This window comes from Anguilla anguilla, chromosome 13 (genome assembly GCF_013347855.1).
Source record: "Anguilla anguilla isolate fAngAng1 chromosome 13, fAngAng1.pri, whole genome shotgun sequence".
Lineage (NCBI taxonomy): Eukaryota > Metazoa > Chordata > Actinopteri > Anguilliformes > Anguillidae > Anguilla > Anguilla anguilla.
In genome coordinates this window covers 17409913-17421803 of record NC_049213.1, presented here as the reverse complement: position 1 = coordinate 17421803, position 11891 = coordinate 17409913, and the positions used below count along the sequence as shown (strand labels likewise).

Genomic DNA, 11891 nt, shown 5'->3' with positions numbered 1-11891 from the left:
GGGGTGCACAACATGGGCTGATCCATTTTATGAGTTTGCTTTCAATTATTTAATCAGCTTAATCATATTTTAAAGATTTCACTCTGCTCAAGTTTCGCGTCACAGGATTACTGAGTTAGGTGGATAACTGCACTGAGTAAAACCCAGAACCCCACCAAATCTGTAGGATGGACTGAAGTAAAAAGGGCTGCTCCAGGTTTTACTCTTATCACTTATCCAGCTAGCTCAGTAATCCTGGGGTGTATTTTACAAAGCATGGAGGTGTTTCATAAACTATTCACACAGGTTTTCTGCCTTCACTTTATGGAGGTTTTGATACTAAGTTTTTGTGTATGTCTGAGTGATCCAGACAGTTTTTATGTGTGATGAATGATATTTTAGATCCTTACAAAAGTTTCTGAGGATCTGTTGGCTTTACAATCACATGTATCAGTGAATTCAGAGCTTTGTGGTCTAAAGCAAGAAAATTTACTTCATGTAATTTCAAAGCAGCCTTTTTGGTGTATGGTGTATAGAAGTCAAGGCTTGCACTTGGTGGAATATGAACTGCCCTTTAACTGTAAAAATGTGGAAGAAGACCATGAAGAATTTGCAAATAAGTTATTTTATTCTTCTTTTACATGTAGTATATTATGCTTTACCTTTTTAGCACTAGAAGAAACTAGTCCAATACTGTACACAATACCACATACTACAATATCAGTGCAGTAGGTAATGTCAACTCAATGATGAACTTTCATTTTCAGTATTTTTTAAGACATTAAATATAGACATACAAAATATTATTTTAGAATGCCATACACATTAGGTGTAAAATGTAAACAGCATTTATCTGAATTAAAAAACAGACAAAAAAGACATTTGAACAGAGATTATTTTAAATCCCATGAATTAAAAAAATTAATCTCGTGTTGGAAGCCCCAAAAGCCAGTCTCACCATGTCTCCATCACAAAAACAGAAAGACAATGTTTTACTTAGTTTTGGAAACAGGATCCATGCCTTTATGACATGCATATTCTGATATTCAGGTCAAGCCTTTAGCATTGCAGCTTAACTAAGTTCCTTAAGGGGCCAAATGCCTCCAGAACCAAAAGAACACTGTCCAGATGTCAGCATTAAAAGGATCAAACTCAATCGGTACTGCCTTCAAATTCTCAAACAGTGGTTTAAGAATTGGAGTTCGGAGTTTCTCTGACATTCCAAAATGGTGATTCTCTCGCAGCAAGTGACAGTCACACCAAGATTCAAACTAGCTCTTCTTTTCAAACACGCAACAGGTAAAAATGTCTTTGTCATGTCACAGACTAATGTAATCAGTCCATGACAGCAGGGGGCGCTGCCACGCATGTAGCCCAACCAAGGGAGTGATGCAGTCAAACCAGTCTTTCTTCCTGTGGTGCAATATAATGGAAGAAGGATCCTACAAAGGCCTCCAGGGTGAACTTCACAGATCAGAGATGTCAAGCACGGCACCGACTGGTAGCACAGTTTGGCAACATGCTGTGGAGATTAGGTCCAAGGAACTTCCACACCATCACCATGTCAGGCATGTTAGCCTAGTACATTGTACCATTTTTGACTTTGCCCCTATACGCAGGTTTATAAACTTCCATTGTAGTCATGGTTAGCGCAATGCATGTGCATTGCATTTCCTGTAGCACTCCAAATGACAAATAATAAAATATCAAATTTACCTCCCATCACCAGTTTCACTGATTAAACAGATCACTGGCACTTCAGGCTAGTCTATGGCGTATGTTAGAAATGGATGTTAATTTCCAAAAAATAAATAAACAGTAAACATTACAAACCAACATTACAAAACATATGCAACACATACAGCCTCATTTTCAAATGTCTTCATACATTTTAATGTTCAGAAACACACATGAATAAAAATGTTTTTTAAAAAAAAGAAAAAGAAACTATGTGCTGTAGCTGAGAATAAATATTTAATATGGATAACGGCCAAAGTTCACCTCTCTTGTTTTTGTAAAATGTTGGCTGAAGCTCCGCCCACTAACTGAATTCATTCCATTGGTCCAATTGTTTTTGTTCTGAAAACTCTTCAGTTCATTATTTGGCAGAAAGAAAATATTTGCCATATTTGGCAGCAATTAAACATTTGCAGAGTGCATATTTAAAAGTACACGTATAGAGTGCTAGATTCTTTCGTGTCAGGAGAGTCTATTTTTGTTTTAAAGGGATAGGCCCCTTTCAGGGTTTTTAAAAAATATTGTTTCAGATTTATTGTATGTTTTCAACAGTTTCAGTGTGTGATAACAGCTATTTAAGACACTTACAAACGTTTATTACAACCTACCAGCTTCACAAAGGCAAGTATAGGGCACTCAGGGGTATTTGGTCTAAAGCAATACAATTCATATCCAGAAGCGGATGTTACAGCAGTGTTATACCTCCTGAGGTAGCATGTATGTATATTACTCAATTATTCTTCATGAAACTTGAGCCCACTGCCCTTAAATCGATGCTTATGTTTACAATTGTGAACAAATGCTGTCAAAATTTATCACATGTACATCCTTTGGAAACATAACATCAGAGTATAAGATTAATTGCAGTTACTTGAACTGTAGTTTCTTGCTTTAGGCCATGAACCACTGAATGTCCCTAAAACAGTGAGTGTGGGATACCCTTCATGAGTTTAATAATCACAAGATCTGTGATATTAATTAAAATGTTATCATATTTAGCAAGGCAGCGAGAGAGGTCAGTTCATTCCATGTTCAGACTCACAGTTTGACTTAAAATTAAGTTTCACATGATGTACAAAACAAACAGTGCATACAACTTTACAACAGGTTCAATATATATTTCTAAAAAGACATAAATAACTCTTTCATATTCTTTAGTGAAGCAGACAAAGCAGCATTGCATGTTTCATTATTTTGTCAACCCAAATGGGAAAGCAGCACTGAAATAAGCAAGACATACCAGCACATGCTTAACCAATACAACACAGCAGTTCTGGACAGTACTCACAGAATGGAGAGCACTGTATATGGCATTCATTGCAGAAACTACCTTTGCAAAATACACACACACAAACACAGACACACGCAAGACTGTTGGAACAACTTAGTCAGAAACAGTTCTATTTAAATAGACATAATAGGATATTAAAATCTAGAAATATTACTCAGCAAAGTTATGAGCAGAATGATTAAATAAAGGCTGCGATTTAAAGGACACATTCTTCATGGAATTCATGTTTTGGTCCTCACTTTCTCTGCCGTAAATATGTTTTTTTTTTAACTGACCAATGTAACCGTGAGCAAGGTCCTTAATTTGTTCCAGTAAATATCCACCTGTACAAATAAATAACAGACTATTTAGTTTACCGAGTTCACCTGCATAAGAACATCAGCCATGCAAACAAATAATAATCATCCTAACTTGTGAAGGCAACATTGACTCTCAGTCACAGGCATGCACTGCCAGTGTCTAACAGAAACAGTCCACATAACACAAAACACAAGGACAGCACAGCCACGGTATTCGGCAGTGGAAACATAAATATTAAATATGTGGTAGAAGTCCAGCTCATACCAGACTAATTCACAATATCAGCAGACTGACACAACACTAACATCTTCCATAGAAGCAATAAATACTATTACAATTACAATAAAATATAAAAAATAATATTTCAGGTCAATATTTCCTCACAACAGTGCTTGAGCAGCTATCCCTTGTGAGGCTGTGTCGTGAGGTTGTTTTGACTCAGCAAAGCTCAACAAAGCAACAGAGCCATTCGTCCACTGCCTTAAAGCATGAGCTAGCAGCTGAGATTTGATTAATAGCTGTGATTACAGAACCTCCAGCCCATGCGCTTGTCATTTACTAGTTTTCCCACATAGATTGGTAAGAGAATCTATGGCAGACAGGCCCTGTCGGCATATTGACGGGGGAGCTATTAGTGCAGAACTTCACGTTTTCGGTCTTCATGGACCTTGGGCTTTCCTCTAGACCAGGTCAGTGTGAGGCCTGCTGTTCCAGTCGGAGCCACTCTGCTCGCACTCCGCTCCCCGCAGAAACCGCTCCAGCCGGTCCAGGTAGGCGGGACGCTGAGGGAGGAGGAAGTAGTGGGTGTGGCTTGCCTTCCTGCCCTGCTCCATGACTGGCAGGATGCAGGGCGAGCCCTCACTGTGTTGGCGCCGCAGGGCGCGGCTGACGTAATTGGGGTCAGGGGCAAAGCTCTTGGTGGGGGGCATGACCCCGTTCGGGTAAGTAGGGATGCTCTTGGGGCTGGGAGTTTGGGGAGAGGAAGACATTGGATCCCTGGGGGGTACCTTAGGGGGTCTGTCCTCATCACTGTACCCTCCAGAGGATACTTCTGTAGACCAGCGGCGATCGAGGTCGGTCGTCTTGAATGTGCGGGGGGGTATAGGAATCCGGGGTGGCACCTGGGGCTTGTCCTGAGAGAGGCTGGCATGGCGTAGACAGGGTTGCCGTAGGGTGGGGCCAGAATGTGAGCGGCGCAGCCGGCGATGGGCTCGATCACGCGAAGGGGGTGTGGCCTGCTCCTGCGGCTGGCGATCTTCCTTGTGCTGGACTGGGGCGTGGGCCCCACACGGGCCCTCCAGGTAGGCGTAGTTCACCCGGCCGCAGCCCCTGAAGCTGCGCCTTGCAAGGTCGCCAGGGCGGAGGGCGGGCAGCTTGGGGCAGGGCTCCGGCACCAGCCTCCGGCTGTCGTCCGCGCCAGAGAAAACCTCCGCCTCGTCCTCCACGGGCCGGTCCCGAGTCAGCTCCACAGGGCCGGGGAGGGGAGGCAGGGGCCTGGAACCCCTGCTCAGTGCACGAGACGGGGTGTGCGGGGGGCTGCGCTCGTACACGGACAAACGCTGGAAAGGGGGAACCACCTGGTCGTCCCCAGACGGGCTGGGCGTGGAGGGCTCGGGGCAGGACGACAGGCTCAGCTGGGAGGGCCGGGACTTCTTCGGGGGCAGGCGCTGGGCCACTGGGCTGTGCGGGTGAGAATACTGTCCTGCACACACAGAGAGCTGTTTAGACTGGGTCATTCATCAAACCTCCTCTGTGTAAACAGGGCTGGCATCATAACACTCCTCTTTGAATAACTGATATCCAATTGGTGCGTGTGTAAGTTTGTGAGCATGTGTGCTTATGTGTGTTTCTCAATGTGTGTGTGTATGTGTGAGTGATGCAATTAACCAATGTGGTCAAAATCTCATCCAAAATATATATTTAAATATATACAGTAGGTTCTCTGAAACACAAGGTCAATATTAACTGAATTGCTCCTTTCAGTTTGACTGTGCAATATCATGATGCCTCATCAGAAAAAAATGTTCAGCAGCTATTTTTAAGCAATGCGATTCAGAAAAGAAAAATGGAAGTGTGTGTGTGCTCACTTTCTGATGCTGGGACCTGTTGATGTGTTCTGTGGTTCTGTTCCAGGGATGTGGCATCCAGACCAATGTAAGACCTGTAAAAAAAAAGAACATAATAATAATAATAATAATAATAATAATAACCCAATAAAAACGTACATTCCATCTGGTAAAAAGCAGACTCTGAGTAGCAGATCGGAATGGCAGTGGAGCACAGAAAGAGGCCGTTATTGGCACAGTGGCCCAAATGTGTGCTCACCTGTCCAGGTCGGGGGACGGGCTCCAGGAGGGCGTGTCATTGGCCATGCTGTGGAAGCAGCGGCCATGCAGTGCAGGCTTCTCTGGGGGTAGAAAGAGGTCCTGCGCAGTCAGGCCTGCAGTGGACATGCTCCAGCTGCAATCCAGTCGCATCCAAGCCAATGCGCTTAACCTGGCAGGTAACAACTGGAACCTGAAGCAGGGGGAGGTGGCAGGTCCATGTCATTCTCTCCTGCACACACATTTATTCCTTCACAGTTACTCACACAGTAATTCACACAATCGCTCACTCTCACTCACGGTCACTCAGTCACAGTAGCACCCAGTCCCAGTACACCCTGTAATCACTCCTTCTCTGTTTTGAGTGGCACGACAATAAAAAATGTTCCTGAATTAACAGAAAGGGTCCCTTGCGGGTACTGCAGCAAAGTGGTAGGGAACATATCACACCACATCAGTCTTCACACTGCTGATGATGTAGGAAACCCCTCAGATACACCAAACAGAGGAAGTATCTGAGTGGCGAAGGAACGCGTGTAGCCTTACCCGTTGCTACTGGAACAGGATTAATTTAATGATAACTGTGATTATCTGAGTCCAAAGTAATGTTTTAACATTTCCTCTGTGCCGACAGTTCTGGATAGATGGAGAAGACTGCTTCCCGCCAGTAGTGTGGCTCCATATGGATTGCCATCTGTCTTGGTAAACACGGATGTGCCTGTGGCTTGTGTAGCCTGCGAGATACAACTGTGTATCTTGCTATGACAATAGTGTATAGGCGAGTGACTGAAGGGGTGCAGATAGCCTGAGCTCTAAGTGTATGTTAGGATCTTAAAAACTGCTAGGTGTGCAGTGGTAACAGTCAGAAAGGAATGCCAGGTTAAAGTGAATGCAGTATATTGTACAGTGTGTAGCAATATACAATGGTGCAACAGTGTGTGTGTAGTGAGATAGCTATGTACATGTGATGAGCAGGAGGCTATGTTGACGAGTCTCACTGAACCACTGCACGTTTCCCTTTCCCGTTTCACTTTATATACCCAAATATCAAAAGAAAACCCCAAGTCATCAAATAAAGACACAATCATGGCAAAACAGTAGAGATCAATGATCCTGCTTGCACTACCTCTGTAAGCATATCACACCGAGTTAACCTTTGTAGCAGCGACACCAGCTTGTTCCCCGTGACATCGGCTAATCAACAATAACAAACATGATTACACTGTATTATAGGGAAGCTAAGGTTTACATAATGCTGATCCAGTAGGATGTTTTGCAACTGAGCACTCTCTTTATCACACCCTGCTGACTACCAGCCAGCACAGTAAACAGACTGTTTGCCTTTGGGGGTCTGATAAGGGGCACACTTCTGTAAACCGCCCAACAATGAAATGCAATGTCATCATCCAGCTGTTGCTACAGTTACGATGTTCACAATTAAAGTGTTATCACTTGCTATTTCCGCAAGTTGCATCATAGTCACTTTAGAGCAGACCCAGCAGGCCAGCTACCAACATAACATCCACTGTTGACCGACCATTTTTGTTTATATCATTTTCATGAAATTATATATCCAATGGTCTAAATGGATATGGTATATTATATGTGTGATTTGTATTTTTCCAATGCTTTTTACAATGTTATGGGAACTATAGAAAACTCACTGGAGAGGAATATCATTCATTCATTATATTACAAAATGAATGCAGTATAACATCCATAAACACACGTTTAAAAAAATCGGATAAATCTGAAATTCGATTGTATTTTAAGACTTGTGGGAAGGCATCTCGGATTATATGCATTCCCTGGGGACGCCTAAACCCAAATCCTTGGTTTTAAGTCAGCACTTTAACACTATAAAGGCCTTCTTTTTTTTACTACCCTCTACCACCAAGCTTGACACCCAGTAGCATTACAGCACCGATTTCTGCACCCACGGCAACCTAATTTCATAAAGGTTATGAAACCATACAGTGAAAAACTATTCTCTTGAAATACAGGGAACAACGGTATCAATTTCAACATTTTTATTTCTAAATCATAGCAGTTTTCTTATATCTGGCCTCTCTAGTGTTCATCGCCTTCACTTCAAGAGGGCTGCTCCCTCTTACTGATATCTGACTCAAAATATCAGTAAGTACTGGGACACCCTCCAATGTGGTGGTGGCTCATGCAAATATGCAGACGCGATTTGGGGGTACTCACACACTCACACAAGACATACACGCACATGCACACACTTGAGCATACACTCACTCAGTCACATGACACCAGTTGGCCCATCACCTTAAGTAAAGTCAGTCTCTGCTGTCCATGGAACAATATTACACCTAGACCACACACACCGTTCAGTGGAGATGTTGGATGTAATACACTGATCAAGTCTCAGCTACAGCCCACAGTACAATATATTACTTCGACGAACACAGTCTACACAGGAAACACAACTTCCACTGATACACCATCTTTAAAGTAATACATGGCTGGCTACACCACCATTAAGTCTTTATTGGAACACAAACTTTTTTAAGTGTTCCAATAACTACTGGAACACTTACTACTACTACTACTTTCTCTCTCTCTTTCTCTGTCTCTGGCTTTGTCTCTCAGTCTCTCTTCCACTTGGCTTTTTGTGAATTGCATTGCTTAAAAATATCTGCATTTTTTTTCTGATAAGACATTATGATATTGCACAAATGGGCAAATTGAAATGGGCAATTCAGTTACCACTGACCATGTTTCTGAGCATATATGGTTAAAATATTTTTTGGATGGTATTTCAACCATAGTGGTTATTTCTAGCACTACCACAATTCAAACCAGTGAGAAGAAAGGATTCCAAAAGGCTCAGTGAAGACACAGAAGAACGCTTGAACTAGATAGGCTTCCTTTGGGCAGAATGGTTCAAGCTGGGAGCACTCACACTTTCCACACCTACAATAGAGAGTTCCATAAATAACTAAAAAGAGTTTCCCTATAGAGACAAGCCAAAGAACACCTTTTTCAGAGAGTGAATTGTGCGATTCTTTCAAACACGTGCAGTCTTTTCACTGTTTGCCACAGGACAGGAGATCCTGTAGATTGCACTGGATGCTTGTTTGCATTAAAGAAAACATATCTAATTAAATATTAATATTCATATTTATAAGCTAACAAATCAAACAGCTTAATTGTTACTCATGTCTTTAAAAAAATATTTTCCACTGGGATTTACATCCAAAAAACTTTGGGTTTCTCTATCCATTTCACTTCACAGTAGTTCCCTGGTTCCAAAAAAAATTGAAGGGGAATACTATTTAATTCTGTCCTAAAATGACCCATATTAGTAAATAGCTGGTCTGAATGGTAGATGTGAAATATTCAGTAAAATCAAATGTGAAGAGTGGCTGGATGAAGTCCACGTTTTTGTGTTGGCTTTGGCTGTATGAAAATACTGATGCATTATTTTTCCTGAAAACAGTTATAGGACAGGTTTAATCGTAGCCTACAATACGCACGACTCTGTAGTAAGAAATTCGTCCGACTTTCTTTGCGTAACACATAATCGGACCTTTCGATTCCAGCAGACCTCAATTAAGCGGAAGAAACCAACAACAATGAATTCCTCCGGCAAATACAACAACTCAATGTCTGTGGATGACTGCTCTCAATAGTCAAGAATGGCTCATTGTGTTTTCTCAAGTAAAGCACTTAAAATAGGCTAGTGGAAGTATCTAATGGCAGATGCATCAGCTGACGGTGGTATGTGACAGCTCAGAGCCAGGAGGAAGGAAAACACTAATTTCCCGCACCCACTCAAAAAACTCAATTTATATACAAAAAAAAACATAACGTTGAAAATACTGCAGTTCTGCGTGTTAACGTGGGCGAGTACCCGCACAAACATGGTTGTCTTTAGGTCGTCGTGGCCTCGCATCCCAGGGTTCTCTATTTATCGTAACGTGGCCTCGGAACCTGGAGCATGTCCGGCGCGGACTGGACGAAACATGACCCGTGACAATGAACCCAAGCTGGCTCGCGCTTCCTCTGGCAACAGGTGCCAAATGAGCCGCGCGTTGCGGAGCACGTGTAGCCTACCGCACATAGCACATTTATTGTTGACAATACACGACTCCCCGCAATGGCATCGCAATATGCCTTCTATGTAACCAATATGGTCATGATATTTATCGTTAGTGTGAAAATAAATATGATAATTTGCAATCTATTGTATGAACGTTAACCATACACTTGCCTGGAATCATAGGGCCTATTAAGCATGGATATTTTATATTAAAAAGGCCAGAACTTCTGTGCTTAACTCGTTTTTAACTACATTTGGCTAAATCATCTGGCTATTTATGAATGTATTTAAGGCAAACGTGTTTTAAGAATATTTAAATGTATACCTAATGTGTAGCCTAGCCTATTCAGCATATGGCCTGCACTGGAATCTTTACGGGCCTTGCCATTAGTCTAAAGGAGAACTGCTGTCATCTATTTGAAGGCTTGTATACAGGATGGTGTTTGTGAGACCATTAAGGTTACCTGTAAATTATATTAGCCTATTTAAGTGGAACATTCTACTTTGTTAGTTCTCTATGAGCATGGAGACTTAAGTGTATACAAACAACTGAGCAGGAGAGCAAAATAGCATCTGTTTCTCCTCGAATATCCACAGATCTGATATTTTAACAGAACTGCAAAGGGACCTACAACATTTGGCTACACACCCAGTCGTCCTTTCTCCCTGACAGCGGTTTCCAAGCAACCATACCCGCTCTACCTGTGCAGCAAGCGTTGCGCACCGCGCACACCCCCCAACTTTCCCCGGCCGGCTCCATAACCTAATTGTTTAAAGATTTCCGCTGAGCTGGTGACTCAGGAGCGAATTATTTTCTGAAAGGAGAACACATGCACTTATTTATACTGACTGACGAAATAAGACCAATGCGTGAATCCCTTTAACAGAATGGCGTTCACTTAATAGATCGTAAGACCACCTCTGGATGACAATAAAAACAGTACAGCTGCCTGGCCATTATCATTTTAATTTCGTTTTAAATATCAAAAGCTTCAGCCATACCAAATACGTTTTTACGTAGCCAATATGTTTGTACGATAAAATAAAACGTTTCCAGAAACTCTCCCAGCTCGGTTTCACTGCAAGTAAACTTCATTTGATAGGCATATCTGAGTTATGTGGATAACATCATTAACTTGCAATCGTTATGAACAGCAGTCAATTTCACAGAGTTTATCTGAACCCCTCACCTTATTTTCCTTGTGTTTAACGCACACGCTCACGATCCGAAGCTCGTCGCATGGTAAAATAGATACTCTCGTTTTGCTGTAGACCAGTCTGTAGGCTCCAATCAGTCCTGTCACTGAGTCAATGAATGTAAACACGCAAATAGCCTATTAACATCACAATTACAGCTAGACTAGGTACTGCGGATAAACTCGTTCACAGGCTCATGGCACCTCGCGATAGGCTCCTTCTATATAAGGCCTGTCAAACAGCTGGGATGTAGCTCCGCCCTCAGCGCCCCCTTAAAGGTATCGCTCACATAACGAAAGGACGCACTGGGGTGGTTCTGTGTGAAACCACAATTCATAAGAATGCGCAGATGTAGCCTACAGGATAGGCCTAGTCGACACGAAAAAAAAAAACAAAACATGCATATAACGCGTCAAGAATGAATTCAGCTATACTCATTAGACTAAGTTGACTAATACGAAATTGCTTAATGTGCATACAGGTGACATAATTCCTTATTATGTTCACACACTTAACAATTTCTACGTTTCTTCCACGTCAGATTATTCAGTTACTGATTTAGTGTTCTTAATAGACTTGGTGTTCTCAATAACTGAAATGTTATTTAAATAACCGTATTAAAAAATAATTAAATTACTGGTTTTTATTTACAAATCATTCGACGTTCATAAAAATTCCCATTGCCAAACAATATTTGATTGTCCGTGCCTGTGTGCCTGCTTTTCACCGTGATGTAGCCTAGTCTAAAAACTTACAAATACAGAAATAGCCTACAAACGTAGGGACGGTGATGAGCACAGCGAGTAAACGAAAACATGACCGGTGCGCCAATAGCTATAATTTTGTATTAAAAACGACGAAGAGTTAAACAGATTTCGGCAGGTTCTGAACTGTTATGTCATAGACAACACTGTGATTGAACATAGCATGGAAAATGCCAGTCATTTTCTGAGCCCCTAATGCCAAGTGCACGTGTCGTAAATCTGCCTCCTCTGTG

General features: G+C 42.0%; 1 protein-coding gene across 2 annotated transcripts; it reads right to left on the bottom strand.

The window, feature by feature from the left end:
* Positions 1 to 585: 585 nt before the first annotated feature.
* On the bottom strand, positions 586 to 11102 carry errfi1a (ERBB receptor feedback inhibitor 1a). 2 transcript variants are annotated; one of them, XM_035389455.1, is made up of 4 exons: positions 10888 to 11102; positions 5633 to 5863; positions 5395 to 5468; positions 586 to 5009 (listed from the first exon to the last, which is right to left on the bottom strand). In XM_035389455.1, exons 2-4 carry the CDS (start codon positions 5782 to 5784, stop codon positions 3988 to 3990), a joined length of 1248 nt encoding a protein of 415 aa, XP_035245346.1. In that variant the 5' UTR covers positions 5785 to 5863; positions 10888 to 11102; the 3' UTR covers positions 586 to 3987. The 2 variants fall into 2 exon arrangements, with proteins under 2 accessions (XP_035245346.1, XP_035245345.1); XM_035389454.1 differs by having other exon boundaries at positions 5633 to 5824.
* Positions 11103 to 11891: the final 789 nt, after the last annotated feature.